The sequence below is a fragment of the Aulonocara stuartgranti genome (genome assembly GCF_965226115.1).
Source record: "Aulonocara stuartgranti genome assembly, chromosome: 2".
NCBI classification, from domain to species: Eukaryota; Metazoa; Chordata; class Actinopteri; order Cichliformes; family Cichlidae; genus Aulonocara; species Aulonocara stuartgranti.
The window spans coordinates 30,899,961-30,918,662 of record NC_138940.1 but is presented as its reverse complement, the minus strand read 5'-3'; the positions used below and the strand labels follow the sequence as shown (position 1 = coordinate 30,918,662).

General features: G+C 39.3%; 1 protein-coding gene across 2 annotated transcripts in view; it reads left to right on the top strand.

Annotated features, from left to right (window-relative positions):
- Positions 1–18,702, top strand: part of spock1 (SPARC (osteonectin), cwcv and kazal like domains proteoglycan 1) — a 122,774-nt gene that overhangs the window by 100,155 nt on the left and 3,917 nt on the right. For both annotated transcript variants that reach the window (XM_082504155.1, XM_082504154.1), the window contains exons 8-10: positions 16,085–16,204; positions 17,865–18,086; positions 18,520–18,582. In XM_082504155.1, coding sequence (XP_082360281.1) covers positions 16,085–16,204; positions 17,865–18,086; positions 18,520–18,582 — 405 coding nt within the window. The remainder of the gene's footprint in view (positions 1–16,084; positions 16,205–17,864; positions 18,087–18,519; positions 18,583–18,702) is intronic.

Sequence of the window (18,702 nt, the reverse complement as noted above, 5' to 3'; positions counted from 1 at the left end):
TGAGAGTTTGGCGTCCTTGTATAAATGTTCTGTGTGTTTTAAGTGTTTTGCTTTTATGGGTACTTGTATGGATTTTTCAGGTTTTAGGCTTCTCTCGTTTTTACTTAAAGAATAAAATGGCTGCAAATAAACCTGATTAAGACTGGTCCAGTATGAAAAAAGACCCAAATCATGCAGTCAGGTCACTCTGGATGGCTTCTGTTCAGACTTTAGGTTAGCTAATATACTTTATCATCTTTAAAATCATTTTCATACTTTTTTTCCGCCATAATGATTCAGGAACTGCTTCAAAGCTTGGAAATAATCAGTATTTTAACATTGCCCTAAGGAGTGATGAAAAGGCTTTCTGCTCCATATGACTAAATATATGTCATGGACCTGACAATTTCTATGGTTGTTTATTTAAATCTTGTGCTTAACAGCTGAGACCTGTATTTCACTGCATTTTTAAAAAGTCTTCACAGGCACAGTGTTGCATGGAAAGAAGCTGTTTTAGTTCCTGCTCCTAAATCCATTTGTCAATTATCTTTACATCAGTTGATAGGAAAATAATTGAAAATCTCAACGAACTAAGTATATCCTTGATCCTATGCAGTTAGCTTATAAACCACACAAAGGAGTAGATGATGCCACAATAACCTTGATGAACATAACTGTTAAACACTTAGTATTTAGTATTTATTTATTTATTGTCATTGTCAAGAACAATGAAATTGCGTTTGGGGCTTCCATACAACCCAAAAAAAAGAAGAAAATAATAAATACCCCTTAAAACCCAAGTGTACATATTTAACCCAGTGTGACTCCAATGCAATAAGACAATCCTTAGCAATAATGTTCGTAGAAATTCAGACAAAGACCTGAGAAACATGACAAAATACAACAATGCAACCCATTCAATATTATTGTACTGTGAGATATGATATCAGATATGATAGTTATCTATTTAAGAAAGAGGGGGGGGGGCAGGAGGGGGAAGAGAATAAAGATATGATGCACCAATGCAGACCAGTTCATTGCTATTAAGAAGTTGGATATGGTTATTGTCCGTGAGAGGGGGGCAGAGAGTTCAGGAGCCTCACAGCCTGTGGATACAGGCTGTTGGCCAGTCTGGATGTTCTGGCCTGTATAGACCTGTACCTTCTTCCTGAGGGCAGCAGATGGAAAAGGTGGCGCGCAGGGTGATGTTGGTCCCGCAGGATACTGTGCACCCTCCTCAGACAGCGAGTGGGGAAGATATTACTGATCTCTGGCAGACTTGTTCCAATAATTCTGCCAGCTTCTTTCACCACCCGCTGGAGTGCTTGCTGATCGGCCTTGGTGCAGCTGGGGAACCACACTAGAAATCCATACGTCAGAACGCTGCTGATGGCACAGTTGTAGAAGTTCAACATCAGAGATCTGGGAATGTGTGCGCTCCGCAGTCTCCTCAGGTAGTAGAGGCGCTGTTGGGCCTTCCGTACAACTGAGGTGATATGGTTGCCCCAGGACAGGTCCTCGGTCACAGTTACCCCCAAGAATTTAAAACTGCTCACCCTCTCCACCGCCTCACTGCCAATGAAGAGAGGCAGATGGTTGTTATGGCCCCTCTTCCGGAAATCTACAATGATCTCCTTGGTCTTTTTGGTGTTTAAGACCAAGTTATTGTCGTGGCACCATGACTCTAGTTGTTGCACCTCTGTCCTATAGTTTGTCTCATCATTGTTGGATATAAGTCCGAGCACTGTAGTGTCATCTGCAAACTTAACAATGAGATTGGACGCGCAGGAGGAAATACAGTCATGGGTGAAGAGAGTGTATAGCAGAGGGCTCAGAACACACCCCTGAGGGGCACCGGTGTTGACCACAAGGGTGGAAGAGGTGTTCTTACCCACTCTGACACTCTGTCTACGGTTAGTGAGGAAGTCCACAATCCAGTTGCACAGAGAGGAGTTAAGTCCCAGTTGGTGGAGTTTGGGACGGAGTTTGTATGGCCGGATGGTATTAAAAGCCGAGCTGTAGTCTACAAAGAGGAGCCGTGCATAGGTGTTCCTGTGTTCCAAGTGCTTCAGTAATGTGTGCAGCACTGTGGCGATCGCATCCTCGGTTGACCGGTTCTCCCTGTATGCAAACTGGTGCGAGTCCAGGGATGGTGGAAAAGCAGCTCTGATGTGTTTAATGACCAGTCTCTCCAGGCATTACTTCTCATGGTCTCATGGTCAGCTACTGTTTGTTGAGTTTTCTTTGACCTTCAACACAATTCAGTCTCACATTTTAATCAGAAGGCGACTGGCATCCCACAGGATGTGTGCTTTTACCCTTATTTATTATCTGTTATCTATTATTTATTCCATACACAAATATGTGTGTACAGAGTTGGGTATGAAAGCAGGCTCATTTTAAAGTATCAAGATGACTCTGTTATTGTTAGTCAGCTCCAGGATAATGAGCCCAACCGTGGCACAGTCCTTGATGATTTTGTTAAAAAGTAATATGTGATCACTGGCTTTAGAACATGTACTCATACACAAGAGATCGCATCCATTAAGGGTCAGACGGTGGAATGTGTTCAGTCTTATGAATGTCTTGGAGCAATTATTGATTCAAACTTTGAAACAAACTGTGAAGCTGTGTGGGGACAAAAGGGCATCGGCGGCTGTCATGTTCAAGGAAAATTTCTCATTTCCACTGTGATAAATCCATGCTGATGTTATCTGATTGTGCTTTTAGTGAGACGTTTGTCTTTTTTCTGAGTGTCATGGATTGGTTATTTATCTATAGAGAGCAGAAGTCATATCATAAGTCATAGTTATATCAGAAGTCATAGTTTGCCCCTTGGGGATAAATAAAGTCTGATTCTGATATCGTTGGATGGTTTAATTGACCGTTTGGTGAGCTTCAGCTTGACACGGGCCTGTAGCTGGTTTGATTTTACTTTTTTACTTTTTTGATTGTTACAATCAGTTGCATTTAAAAAGTTTCAAGTGTCTATTTTGAGGGGGTTAAAATTGCTTAAAAGTTTTGTTATTGACTCCATAGTATTCATATGTTATAAGTGTGACTTCAGGATCCGCTTGCATCAGGAAGGGCATCCATACGGTGGCCCCGAGAGGCCAAACGGACTGCAACTTAAGAAAACACCAGCAATGAGAAAAAAGCTGTAAAAGCATACAAAACACGTTGGAAATAGGAAAAAACATCAAGGGAAATGTTTCTGGGGAGACAATAACCCGACGGACCAGTTGCAGGAACCCAAAACATGCTAGGTGTCTTTTATCATGTTATTGTCTCCTGAGAAACACTTCCCTTGTGCTTTTGGAAATCTGTTTTTTCCTATTTCCGTTGTGTTTTGTGTGCTTTTGCAGCGTTTTTCTTTTTGCTGGTGTTTTCTTAAGTTGCTGTCCATTTGGCCTCTCAGGGCCACCATACATAGTATAAAAAAAATGCCGCATCAAACACAAACTACCTGCTGTGGTGTGGAATAAGGGAGCAGCAAGAAGTAGCTTGCCAAACTTCCTTTAGTTGGCTCCAGTCTTAGGAAATCTACTATTTTTAGCATTAACATGTCAGTAATTAATCCAATGGGATTGCTTATTACTTTTGACTGATATAAAATTAGCATGCAGTGCCTTTCTTGACAGACAGCAAAGTTTTACTTCAAAGCTTTTTACTGCAGCAATGACTAAGGAATCACTTTGACCACATCTGTCTGTGCTAAAACTCATGAAACAACAACAACATTTTCCTTACGTGGCTTCACTAATTCCCATTCATGCAACTTATGTATGAATGGGAATTAGTGGTGTTTCCAACATATAAGCACAAACAGCAGAAGAACAGCTTGTTTTTTAAAGAAAGAGCAAACTATTATATTAGAAAAATGCACAGTGGTTAAGTGCCCAAATCCAACCGGGTGCTAAGCAGTACGTAAGTAACAGAAAAAAACCCACTAAGCATGTGTGCCCTAAGGACTTTAAGTCGTTCGTAACAAGGTAAAAGCACTGGATCAAGTCCATTTAAAGCCAGGAGGCATATCTGCAAAAAAGAAGCACACCATTTCAATTACACGACTTATCAGTATGTGGCACCATCATTAAGGCTCTGGTATATCCAGCTATAATGACAATAGCATATTCCATTAAACCGATGTTATGCTTCCATGTATTCTTATAGCGTTGTAGTGTGTGCCTGATTGTTTCAGCTGCAACCCCGGAGGTATTAGATGCTCTGAGATCAAGTTTTAAAAACATATAACACATCATTTAAAATCATAAATAGACTTGCTTTTACTTTTATATGATATCAAGTTCAACTGTGTATGATTACATCACTATTTAAAGCTTATAAATTACACAAATTTATTGTAATTGTTAATATCACTGATTTGACCTTGTTATATTTACAAGAAGTGCTTAAATGAGCCAAACATAATATTCTCTTTTTAAATATAATGTGCATGTTTTCATATCTTCCTGTAAACACTGTGGGGCTACACTGAGGCTGGAAAACACATTATGCTCTAATACTTGGGGCTCAAGAGTTGGGAGTTCGCCTTGTAATCGGAAGGTTGCCGGTTCGAGCCCCAGCTCGGACAGTCTCGGTCGTTGTGTCCTTGGGCAAGACACTTCACCTACCGCCTACTGGTGTTGGCCAGAAGGGCCGATGGCGCGATATGGCAGCCTCGCTTCTGTCAGTCTGTCCCAGGGCAGCTGTGGCTACAACTGTAGCTTGCCTCCACCAGTGTGTGACTGGGTGGATGACTGGGTGTGTAAAGTGCTTTGGGGTCCCTAGGGGGGACTAGTAAAAGCGCTATACAAATACAGACCATTTACCATTTTACTTAAATTTACTCCTGTAGTCGTTTTATACCGTTTATTTATAATGAGCACATAGACTGTTAAGGTGAGTCTAATGATTAAAACATTTATATAACTGTCAGTAAACCCAGTAAACAAGACACTTTAAATTCCTTTCCATTACATTAAGTAAACACTGAATATAGATGCCTTAGAATTTGCTGCCAGGGCAACATTTAGCACTTTTTCTGCAACCTGAGATCTAATTAAAAATTTTCTGATTAACCCTGTGTTAAACAGTCACCCACTATTCCTTATGTAACAGAAGAGGTAAACTTATTAGTCATTGGATTTTTGTTTGTTTATTTATTGTTTGTTTGCTTTTTTTGTACGCTAATGTAGGATGTAGTGTAGTAAAGTATTCAAGCTTAAAAGTAACAGAATACAAAGCAGTAGATTTTGCTATATTGTTGGAGTTTTTCAAAGAATTTGAACTCTTAAATTAGGTGTCACTTCATTATTTGCACTGTGCTAGTATCAGGTTGGATCGCTTTTGCTTTCTAAGCTGCTTTTTTGTGGCACTGATTCAGCAAGGTGATGGAAACATTCCTCAGAGATTTTGGCCTATATTGTCATGATAGCGTCACACAGTTGGTGCACATCCATGATGAGAATGTCCTGTTCCACCACATCCCAAAGGTGCTCTATTAGAGTGAGTTCTGGTGGCTGTGCAGGCTTTTTGAGTGCAGTGAACTCATTGTCATGTTCAAGAAACCAATTTGAGATCATTTGAGCTTTGTGAAATGATGCTTTATCCTGCTGGAAGCAGCCATCAGAAGATGGGTACGGTGTGGTCATAAAGGGATGGACGTGGTCAGCAACAATACTGAGTAGCCTGTGGGAGTTAAACAATGCTTAAGTGGTAGTAAGGGGAACCAAGTGTGCCGAGAAAATATCCGCCTCACCATTACACTACCAGCTGCAGCTCAGCCGTTGATACAAAGCTGGATGGATCCATGCTTTCATGTTTGCTAGTGCCAAGTTTTGACCGTGCCATCTGAATGTTGCAGCAGAAATCAAAACTTATCAGACTAGCCAACATTTTTTCCAATCTTCTGTTGCCCTATTTTAGTGAGCCCATGCAAATTGAACCTACAGTTTTCTGTTCTTTACTGACAGGTGTGGTCTCCTGCTTCAGGGTTTGACATGTTGTGCTTTCAAAGATACTCTTCTGCATACTATGGCTTTAATGAATGTTTACCTTCCTATCAGATTGAAGCACTCTGGCCATTGTCCTCTAACTTCCAGCTTCAACGAGTAATTTTCACCTAGAGACCTGCCTCTCACTGGATATTTCTCTTTTCCAGGCCATTTTGTGTAAACCCTGGAGATGGTTAAGTGGGAAAATCCTAGCAGCTCAGCAGTTTCTAAAATACTATCCGGCACAAACAATCAAGCCAGCTTTAAAGTCACTTTAATCAGTTTTCTTCTCCACTTGGACGCTCGGCTTGAATGGCAAAGTGAACACTGAATATATATTTATTATAGCTACATTTTTTTAGTTCATCTTGAACTCTGCACTTCCATAAAAAGGCTTTTACAAGACAGAAAATATATACACAGATGGAATAGGGCACGCAAGGGGCCACATAGTCTGAGGATTGGGAATAAATGAATTTGTTGCCTGTCATATGACTATGCAAAGGCATCGAACACTTTCTGTACATAGATTTCAGTCTTTGTATCTTATGTCTGCTGCACACTCCCTTGATTTTGAATGATAGCTGTAGAAGAGTCTACGCTGCAGCATGCAATTTATTTGGAGAGCAGGGTGAATATTGTTGTTTTTCTTTGACAAGGCAGAGTGGTAGTCTTCAGATTCCATGTTTGCGAGTATACTTTTCCCTAAACCACACTAATAACCTTTATTTATCACTGAGTGGTAGCGGGCCTATGGGGAACATGTGTGTTTGTCAGTCACATCACTCCCACTTTTCCCTTTGACTCCTCAGTTTCCTCCTCCCTCTCCCAACTCTATCAGTTTCTCATTTATTTTCTGTCTCAAGCCTCCACTCCATCATTTTGCAGAGTGTTAGGTTAAAGTTCCACCTCCGCTTTTTTGTCTTTCTCGTTGTTGCTGTTGTTTCTTGTTTTTTGGGGATTTTTTGGATTGTTTAGAAGACTGTGAAACACATGCATCTCTGAACTGCATTTATATGGGGACAAATTAGTGTCTGCTTGGCATAAACGGATGATAGAAAGTCTCTGCAGAATTGTAACTTACAAAAGCTCTGGGAAAATAAATTGTCTACAACAGAGAATTTAGAAAAATCTTAAGAATTAGGCCATAATTGCAGGTTAATTACATGCGTTAACCAGTAATTTCTCTGAGTTTTCCTAATGAACATTTAATCCTGATGTGCTCAGAAATCCATTGCTGCTGTTTGCCTGTTTGTCAGAGAAGGTTAACACATCGACACGGGGGTGCTGAGGTTTCATTTGATCTGCCATCTCCCCTGAGGCAGCACTCTGTGACATTGCACATCATTACTTTCCCCTGTAAAACAATGACTCGACCTGACATGAAGCGATCCAGCAGATGATCTTCTATAACGGCGTAAGTCAGCGCTGGTTATGGTCAATGAGATTTTTAAAGTAATAATAGATCATTTTTATGTCAGCTGTCACTGGGAAAAAAGACACTGACAAAACAAAGAGCACTGTAAGATGCTGAACAGGCTAAATCCCCTCGCTAAATTAAATTTGCCCTGGCATTTCAGTCTCACAGTTCTACTGAGAGCACACAGGAGGACAGATTGTGCTCTCTTTTCTCCTGCCTCCACACTTCCTATGCTCTCCTGACGTGTGCCAATTGCTCAGGGATTTTTTCCAGAGTCTTGACCAGCGTGAAGAGTGTTTTCGAATTTCTTGTTGAGACTGTCTTCACCACTTTCAAACAGTCTTTGTTGGTCTTTCCTGACTATACACCTTGCTCTTACGTTGATACATAATTCCTAAATGATTTTGCATTAGCGTCATGTTGAGAGTCATCTGCAGGGCTTAGTGTACAACTTTGTGGTTACAACTTTAAGCATGTCGCATTTGCATTGTGTAATTGAGGCCTAAATTACAATTAATCTAAGGCAGAAAAATAGAATTGCATTGACATAAACAGCTAAGATATGCCAGAACTTGTGGCTGCTCCGATATCTCACATTTGGAGATAATAATTACAAGAATGATTAGTTATAATTGGGGAAAATAGTTGCATTTTCTAGAAGTTTAATAAGAATCTCCACTCTTTGTTTTTATTTGTTTTGTGGCACTGCTCTGAATATGTAACACAGCAAAGGGCTGTGCATGCATCACTCCAAACAGAGGAAATAACCTGTTTGGAGTGATGCATGGACAATCCAACATCAGGATAATAGGAACCTCTGCGTTCTGCTGTCTTTGTATAGCTATAGTATCAAACAAGTAGTTTCACATGCCTTATCATATCCAGGCCATGCCGTAAATTTAAATAACCAATAAAATGGTGACTGAAATGGTTACTTTTGGTTTGCTAGTTTATTAATTCCCTAATCCCTACACATTCTCCTCCAGCCTCTCTAGACTGTTTTATATCCAGTGATGTTGGATTACACAGAAAAGTTCCACTTTGAAAAATGAGCTTTAAAAAAGTAGAAGAGATACTGATTTTGCCAAAATAAAATTACTCTTAAGGCTAAACCTGAATTGGTTGTCTGCCTTCCGCTGTTTGTGTATCTGGCCAATTTCTATCTCTACCTGTCTCTCTGCCTGTGTAGACACTGTATTACTGATCATTATCTGGGCGAAACTTAGCTCAGTGCCAGTGAAATCACTCTGGAACGCTGATAGCTCGGGGCAAAGGAAATCAAACATACCTTTGTATCTTTTTAATGAATCTGACCTTCTATCTTCCTTGTATCTCCTTCCTTACTGTCGCACTTCCTTTCTTTCTCTTTCTGTTACCTTGTTAAGAAATGCCATCTCCTTCCACTGCCTCTCACCAATCCTCTCTCGCTTTCCATCTATCTTTAATTTTGATTCAATCAGACGCTACTCTCGATGTCTCAAGGTGATCACCACCTACCTTTTACTTTGTCTGGAGCCAGTGAGACGCTTAGTTAATTATTTACAGGTGATAAAGGGGACCCACAGAGGACCTCAAGGCCTAATTTCTCTTGATATTTGGAGTTGTATCTCAGAACGTCTGGCACACACATTTATCTCATGACCTAAACTGCCCTGGAGGGTTTGACATATGTAATTTGGGAAAGTTCTGCTCAATCTCCTCCTAATGAAAGCAACAACTCTAACATCTGGTGATAGTGCAAAAGTGCACAGATGAGTATGGGAGAATATTTCTAGAAGATTTAGGAGAACTATGCTCTCTTTGTCTTTTCTCTTCTCCTTTTGTGGATGTTTCTTCCCGTTAAAGGGAGTTGTTCCTTCCCACTGTCACAAAGTGCTCGCTCATAGGGGTTTGTTTGATCGTTACGGGTTGTTTTCAGAACTTTACAGTATAAAGCACCTTGAGGTGATTGTTGTGGTTTGTATAAATAAACCTGAATTGAATTAAATTCAATAGCTTTGCCTCGCCTTTGTCTTCACTGTTGTCATTGCATAAGAGACATTTAAGGGCTTGTTTAGCACAGAAAAACGCACACAGTATTTTGCATTTTCATGCATCAGTTTTGTAAGATTAAAGTCTGAAGGCAGTAGATGTTGAAATTTTAAGCACTCATGCAGGGATTTTTTCCCCCCTTTTCCCCCCCTTTTTTTTAAATCTAGTTAATTAGTAGGGGTGTGAGAAAAAATCAATACTGTGTAGTATCGTGATATTTTTCTGAGCAAAAGATTAACTTTTTTTTTGCAGCAATAAACATGACAGTTTACTTATTTTAACTTAAGACATTTTTTATTTTAATTAAGTTTAAAACTTTTTTATTTAATGTAAAATTATATTTTGTTTTAATTTACTTTCAAATTCTTCAGTTGCTGAAGGGGCTGCATAGTTTTCATAAATTGCATAGTTCAGAATAGCTATAATTGTACCAGATGGTTGCATTTAGTTAAGTTGGACTAGACTGTAATACAAACCGTTCAGTTTGTCAACATTAAAACTGACTGAAATGAGAGAAAGACTGAGTGCGAGACTTTGATATTAGATAAAATGAATATTGATAAAGTTTACCTTTATGTACAGAATCTGAATATCGCAAAATATTTTAAAAAATTGCAATAATATCGTATCGTGCATTAAGTATTGTGATAATATCGTATCGTGGGATGTATGGTGATTCCCACCTCTATTAATTAGCACATTTGTCTTCAAGTGGCTAACATTCAATCATGGGCATTGTGACATTTACCGACTAATTACACAAACTATATATTATTCTTTTATACTGAGAGATCATTGTTTTTTAGTTGTAATGGTTCCTTGAAACTTGGCTACTACCATTTAGCTATGTGAGCTACCAGGACATTGCATTTTTTTGTCAGGCACATAATAAAGTTTTTCAGGGATAATTAGTACGACAAGTCAACAAAACACATCTGTAAACACAAATGAAAATGTTTAAAGTGGCATCACCGAGAATACCCACAAACCAGTCTTCTTTGGAGCTGCCCGTGTTCATCCAGTGTGCACATAAATATATATATATTTATATGTATGTGTGGTGGGAAAATAATAATTAAAGGACACAAACAGTGCTATCGTTGTTGTCATGGTGTTTAGTAGCAGTGTAGTACACTTCAATTTAAAAGATTACAGCTGAAATTTGAGCTTTTAAGGTGTAAAAAGAAAGAAAAGAAAACTGTAATTCCCAGTGAGACAACGCATAAACCAAACTTTAAACATAATGAAGCAATTCAGCCTCTTTAAAATGTCCAGCTAGTGTTTGATTTCATTTTCATTTTTTATTTCACTGCCACTATCTAAGATAATGTTGTTCAACACACTTTTTCATTTGTCCATTTCTCTATCTTCTGTGATGGATTTCAGTTTTAACTTTGCTTTTCCACATTCAGCAGGTAGTTTTCCTCTGAATCAGTCTGTGAAGGACTCGTAGACTGTGATATTTTTTTTTAGTTAGGTGCCAGATTTTCATCCAGGTTCGCAGACATGAAAGACAGCAGATGTGAGGATGTGGTGGGTGAGAGGGAAAGCAGAAGGAAGGAAGAAGGATAGATGGTGATTCTAAGCCACGATTCAGTGGTTGATATTTGACCCACAGCTATGATCGATGGCGTCTCATGTGAGAACGCTGCCTCTATATATGTGCGTGTGTCTGTGTGTGTGAGTGTCTGGCTGGCTGACTTGTTGCCTCTGTCTGCTTCATCCGCTGTAAAGGTTCCTCGTCAAACTCTCTTTGATAGGTTAGAGTGGGGCTTTGACAAATCTGACACTGCAGTCTCCACACCACCTAAGAACAGATGGAAAGCAGTTGTCTGGTTTATTATTTAAAGTAGAGTGCACATTTTGCTCTTAGTTGTTGAGATTTGACAAAGTAGCTATTTACCCAAAGGTTTTTATTTATTCTGCCCACTTCTGCCTTTTTTTGTCACTCTGCACTGTGATAAGTAAGAGTTAAATTTGCTGCTAAAATATAAAAGCCACCAAAGAGATCTTCCAGTTTCTTGAAGCTGACAAGGTGCAAAACTTTTCAGCTTTGTTTTTCTCACACCTGTTGCATCAGTTATGATTTCACAAGGAAATCAAGGACTGCATTGCTGCTTAGTCATAGTTCTGCAGTATCACATACAAAACTCTTTGGAAACTACCTGAACTGATGGATGCTGTCAGCAAACGTTCTTTATGAAAATGCACAATGGAAAAATCCTGACAACTTAATGAAAAGAGGGGGGAAAACTGAGAACCTTAGACAGTTATAAAGTATCCAGGGATAGATTTGGCCTACATGGCTTTTGATTTTGTAAGTGAAAAGAAGTAAATACAACGACTACAGGAACAACCCATTAAAATTTAGCTTTTATACAAATGTTAATGTTAATATGATGTGCAGTGCTGTGCAAAAATTTGAGCCACACATAATTTCTTTATACTTTGCTTTCATAGACCCAGACTTTCTTGCCTTTCTTTCTGTTTCATTTTCAGTCCTTATAGCTGACATTTACAGAGGAATGGAAGCTTAAAAATAGACCTACCTCAAGGAATGAATGGGTGTTGTCTCTAAACATAACAGACAAATGTTAAATTGTATCTTTTGGCACAAAACCCTTAATTTGTCCCAATTTTTGTAGTCAAATCTATGAAAAATGTACACAATCACATAGTTAGACATAAAATAGTATTTTACAGTAACAAGCTGATGTACCTCAGCATGGTGTGTCACATGCCCTTAAAAAATGTAAGGAAAATCTACAAGTGGATAAAATAAGAGGTGGCAGATTTTGATCCATCATGCAATACCATCTAGAACAGCGTTCCCCAACCCCCGGGCCGAGTCATTTGGTACTGGGCCATGAGAGTTGAGACTTGGGTGTGAAATGTATAGTTTTCAAGGTTTTTATCGGTATTTGTCATTTTTTTAAAATAATTTTTATCATTAACTCGGTTTCCCTGGGTCTTTTCCCATGTGTTTTATGAATAAATGTTCCCTTTTTTGTACTGGTGCTGGTTTTATTTTGTTGTATTTACCTTATTTACCTTAAAGTATGTCCATGAAAATATTGTTGGAGTTAAACTGGTCTGTGGCGCAAAAAAGGTTGGAGACCGCTGATCTAGAAAATATGAGACTGGCAACAGTTTCTTTTTTCATCGTGATAATGACCTCAAACACACCAACAGTGCAGTAAAAACATACCTGGATAGAAAAACTACACAATGGAGTTATAAGTGTCATGGACTGGCCTCACCAGTCCCCGGACTGGTTACTAAACCAGTGTGGGATTGATTGAAAGAGTGGCTCAAGACTTTTGCACAGTAATGTATTCTGTTAACATAGAAAAGTGTAAGAACAGGCCTTTATAACTCTCTGCATTGGATGTATATGTGAATATTTTCAGCTTTCTAACTTAACGCCCTCTGAAAAGGCTCCTTATGCACTCAGCAGTGCTGGGATTATCAGAAACTATTTCAACAATGCAGACAAAATAAAAAGATAAGAGTCCATCTAGACTCATTCTGAGCCATAGTGCCAAGTCTAGAAACTTTGAGAGGAAAAGATGAGTGTAGTGAAGTCAGAAAAAGTGTACAATAAGATGGAAAGCGATAGAGGGAGTGGATATCAAAGGTAAAAACTGTTAAAGAAACGCTTAAATCTTTAGAGTCTGTAGGGGGATGTACAAGGAGAGAAATGGGAAATGAAGCACTCAAAGCAATTTAGGTGAGAGAAAGAAATAAAGAGAGTCGGACATATCAAAGTGGCCTTCTTCTTCATCATAAAAAGAAACTGGCTTAGCCACAGCCAGGTGTGATAAGTGGCTTATATTGAATCTTGAAAATCGACAGAGTTAGAGAATTGGAAATGAACGAGCAATCGAGAGAAATCAGCAAGTCTCAAAGGCAACAAAAGAATCAGAAAAGCAAAGAGTGATACAAAAAGCAATGAGAGGGAACAGAGAGCAAGACGATGAAGTGCAGAGACGATGTAGGAATGCAGTGCAGTCACATAAAGGATCAGGCAGGGACAAACCTTCCAGAGGTTTGAGCTTCGAACGGGCGACGTGCTACCGACTGAGAATCGCTGAGGAGAGATGATGTTTAGCTGTTGGTATTTTGTTCTCTCTTTCCAGACTGTGGAAATGAAGAGTGCTGTGAAATGTTATCTGTCTGGTCCTGAAGGCACACACTCACACATACGTAGTTACGCACATGTACACATGAATTCAGTCAGACAAGTATTTTTCATCCTCTTTTACTAAGAACATCTTTTATGGAGGAAGATGTGCACAATTCCAAACTATTACTGTAAAATGCAGTATGTACAGGTGTATCTCCATGTGTGCATGACCTGACAAGAATGCATGAATACAGGATGTTGAGTGTGGCTCAGCTAAAAGCAAGATGCCAGAAATATGTGCTTATAAACTACCACTGACGCTGAGGAGTGTTTACACTTTGCTTGTGTGTGTGATGTGCTCATATCCTTTTGATCCCATGTTTGCTGACATCTTAATCCACTGACAGCAAAGTGTGATTCAGGTCTTCTCTTTATTTAAGTGCAAGTCCTTGTGTGCGTGTGTGGATGAGTGATTTTGGTCCATTTAGGCGTTCACATTTCAAACATTCAGAAGATTTTCTCAGTTTTCTATCTTCAGATGTAAACACTAGAAAAAGAACGATTGTATCAAAGGAAAGCCACGTGCAACAGGATTGTCAACAACCTTCCTCTGTGGATCGTCTGTGCTACACGACAAAGCTGAAGGATTTTGATCGGTAATGATGGTTCGAGATGCCGAATGGCTGTTGTCCTCTAGGCACATTTATCAAACTCTCAGACGAAAGAAAATGAGAAACAAATGTGTCAATCAGGCGCAGAAGATTGACACACAAAGATGCAGAATGAGACAGGCAGAGGCAGAGGTCTGCTTGAATTGCAGTCCAACCATGTCTGTCCCACGGGGCTGAAGCAACGAGAGCTTTCTTTCTTGTTGTTTATGACTCAAATTAGGGAAATTCAGTTGATGCTCTCTGTCATTAAAGCATCAAAATGGGTGACAGTGCTGGGTGAACTTTCTTTGCATTTGCACAGATGCGAGCGATCATGCACAAAGATAGAAACTAGGGCTGCCACGATTAGTCGACTAGTCACGATTACGTCGACTATCAAAATCGTCGATGACTGATTTAATAGTCGATGCGTCGTTTGAAGCTTTGTAAGATCACAAAAGACGCAGGAATGAGTAGTAGGATTTAAGAGTGTAATAACGGACTGAAACAGAAGATGGCAGCACTGCATGTACAAGGATGCCAGCTGCCGTTAAACCCCGAAGAAGAAGAAGTAGCTTTGTCCCAGAATTCATAGCGCAGCCTAGCTCAGTTTCCAACAATGGCAGCAGCTAGTTAGTTTTAATATTACTCTTATTATTCTTTCTGGGTCACAAAATAAACGTTTAACATATTTTCAGACGAGAATGTAACTGTGTAAACCTCAAATATCTGCTCAGTTTATCAAGACACCACATATTTTGAAAAGCGTTACCCACTAGCTCGATAGCTAGCCAGGGGCAAAGCTCACTAGAGCCGGTGAGAATCCCGGACTCCGGGCAAATCGTTTTCAAACCCACCGCCGTCTTTCGCTACTCAGGTTAAACATATATAAGTCACTTAGATAACTTAAAAATGTTATTGTTTGGCTTTTTTCAGTATTTTATTTGTTCCTGAGTAAATTGGTTTGGCTGAGATTAAAGTTATAGTTTTTACACAGCTGAATAAATGTCAAGCAGACAACTGATTATCAGAAGTGTGAGATGCTCAAGAATATACTCCGGTGTCCTGTTATATTTTAAGTAGCAAGGAGTTTATTAAACTTCACCGAAACAATCTGTAAATTTCATTAAAATTTAATAAACTATCATCTTGCCTTTATTTTGAGTTAGCACATAGCTTAAACACTTAAAGCTGTAAGCTAATGATAGTTATATAAGAGCAGATGCATGCTGGTGCAATAAGCTGTACGTTTTACGTCCAATGGATGCATTGTCGACTCTGATTAGTCGACTAATCGCAAAAATAATCGGTGACTAGTCGACTATCAAAATAATCGTTTGTGGCAGCCCTAATAGAAACACATGCATTTATCTTAAAATTGCAACAATAAAGTGGCATCTAATGCAGACACAACTATTCTTTTCTTTTTTCTTGTTTTACTATGAAGGCAAAGTGGCATGACAGACCTCCACTGGTATGGTGTATGTGTGTGAGATTGTGTCTTTTCCTGCAAAGATAAAGTCATTCATCTGAACTCTGAACGAATGCTAAATGAAACTGGACAGAAATGCTAAGAGCCATGGAAATAACAATATGTATACTGTACATGTGTGTATGTGCATATGTGCATGTCAGATTGTGTTCCTATGGTAACCAGTATTTGAGTATGCGTTATCACCCCACTGTGTTTGCTCAAGGAGAAAAGTTGGACGAGACAAAAGAAAGGAAAGAATACAAAGGAAAAGTACACAGCAGAAATGGAATGAAAGTTTGATGAGGAGCAAGAAAAAGAGCTGTTTTTTTTTACTCAGATGACAGCAGTAGATTGACAGCTTCCCTTTTCCTCATTATTTTGTGTGTCTGTGTGTGTGTGTTTCTGCAGCTTGCACTGATACAGAGCTTCACAGTCTCTCTGCCAGACTGAAGGACTGGTTCGGAGTTCTCCACCTCGATGCCAACAGAGACCTCAAATCCTCTGACAGCTTTGACTCCACCACTGGACGTGAGTACATCCCCATGCCGTGTGCCTGTGTGTGTGTGCGTGTGTGTACCCAGTAGCTGCTGAAAAGTCATGCTTTTTTTCAGTTCTCATGAGGGCTAGCACTGATGTTGACAGTGACCCTGCTCTGTTCTCTGTAATGTCAACATGTCTGAACTAGAGATGGACCGATCCGATATTACGTATCGGTATCGGTCCGATACTGACCTAAATTACTGTATCGGATATCGGAGAGAAATAAAAAATGTAATCCGATCCATTAAATATCAAAAAAGCACCTCACAAAACTTGCGACATGGCATAACTCGGCTCATAACCTTAGCACGTCAGAGCAGTATGCATCACGTGATAGAGCGGCTGTGGCGTGCCAGATCTGTCGGTGGTCTGGTTGAGCATTTCATCTCCGAGAAAGTTATCCCAGAGAGAAGTAAAGCAAGTGTGTAAGTTCATCTCTGAATGTTTGTAAAGCATTCCTGCGTTAAGCTTAACAACCAATATATGGAGCGACTGCCTCTCTCTCTCTCCTGCTGCTACTTCAATCATGAAACTGATCAATGATCAGCTGATCGGCTTTTCTGTCGTCAGTCCGTCTCTCTTGTTTGTTTATCGCCCACTTCGCGCCAGAAAGAGGAAACCAGCGGCTGAACAACAGCAGCACGTTTAACCTTGATAAGCTGTTGTTAGAATTTATTTAATATTACTTTCTACACCAGGATCTTTTTCTACATAGCTGACGGCTGGTAACTGTGCAGGGGCGGATCTAGCAAAGTTTAGCCAGGGGGGCCGATAGGGCATGAACAGGGAAAAGGGGGCACAAAGACATACTATTCTTTCTTATTCTCATTTAAAATGTCTAGCTTTTAATAATTAATTATCTGAATCTTACACCCAAAGTTTTAATCTGATGTAAAAAGTATAGAAGTCCATTACTGTATATAGTAACTATTAAGTCTAATATACCCTAGTAAGCTATAGTACTTTTTCCTTTGGGAAGATACCATCTGTGCAGTCTGCAATTCTGTTGAAGAAAGATGTTGAATCTCTTTAATTATTCTTGAAAAATAATTGATTTCTGTGCATTTTTTTTCACACTGCATCAAATTAAAGTTGATTACGTCGATTAAGCATCATGAGGTGGAGGGTGGTTCCCTATTTTTTATTTTTTTGCTGGGAGTTTGCAACCCTATTAGTTAGGTTGCTTACTCTTTAAAATACCAGAATAGGAAGGATGAAGTAGGTTTAAGTTTATTAGATTGATCAGTATTGCTGAACTATGAAATATTTTGGGTGCAGTGTATTTTTTGCATACAGGTATAACAGAATAGCTTTAGTGGGGTTTTTTTTGAGTTTGAACTTATACAAAATGCAGCAAGATATTTTAAAAAAAGTTTTATTTATTAAAAAACACACTATATCGGTATCGGACGATATCCAAATTTAAGATATCGGTATCGGACATAAAAAGTGGTATCGTGCCATCTCTAGTCTGAACACATCTCAGCTCTCTGCCGCTGAAAACACTCTTGCGCACATACTCGAACTCGAAACTCAGTGTGTTACTTTAAAAAAAGGAAATGTCGGTGACTTGGACATGTTCTGCAGTATCAGATGTGATTTTTTTTTCCTTTTTTTCTTTTTTGCGTCTCCATTTTTTCTTCTCTAGACTTTGATACAAGCATCCTGCCCATTTGTAAGGACTCACTGGGCTGGATGTTCAACAAGCTAGACATGAACTTTGACCTACTCCTGGACCAGTCGGAGCTGAGTGCCATCTACCTTGACAAGTATGAACTGTGCATGAAGCCTCTCTTCAACTCCTGTGATTCGTTCAAGGATGGCAAGCTTTCTAATAACGAGTGGTGCTACTGTTTCCAGAAGCCCGATGGTGAGGAAAGGGGGATGAAAGATAAAGGGATAAAAGAAGGAGGGAACATATGAATAAGTAAGGAAGGAAAGAAAGCTTAAGTGACACAGATACGAGTTGCCTGCATTACCTCATTTAAGACCAGTTACAGTAGTTCTGATATAATGTAATGAACTAAATGTTAGTAATGGAGTACTAATAAAAACATGTTTTTAATTAATAATGTATTAAGAAGGATAAATAGTCACGTCATTCAAGGACTGTAAATCAATAGTGAATGTAAGGATAATGGGTATTGAGCCTGATAGCAAAGGAGGATGTCTCCAGTATAATATGTCACTAAGCTGTTAGTGGAGGGAAACAGGTTTGAGTGATTATTAACTATAATCTAAGATACAACTAGAGCTGTTTCAGTTTTCAATTTAATGATACTGACTTTCTTCTGTTGTTGTAGGACTGCCTTGTCAAACTGAGAAGAGCAGGATCCAGAGTCAAAGTCGAAGAAAGAGCCTCATAGGTCAGTCTGAAGTGGCAGCTGTCAGTTGCTCGCTCCTTTAAATGCCCTTGGAGGAAAACTCACGACCACAGAGTGAAATGGCAGTTGGATTTCTTTTAATAAATATTTTCGAGTAGGGGA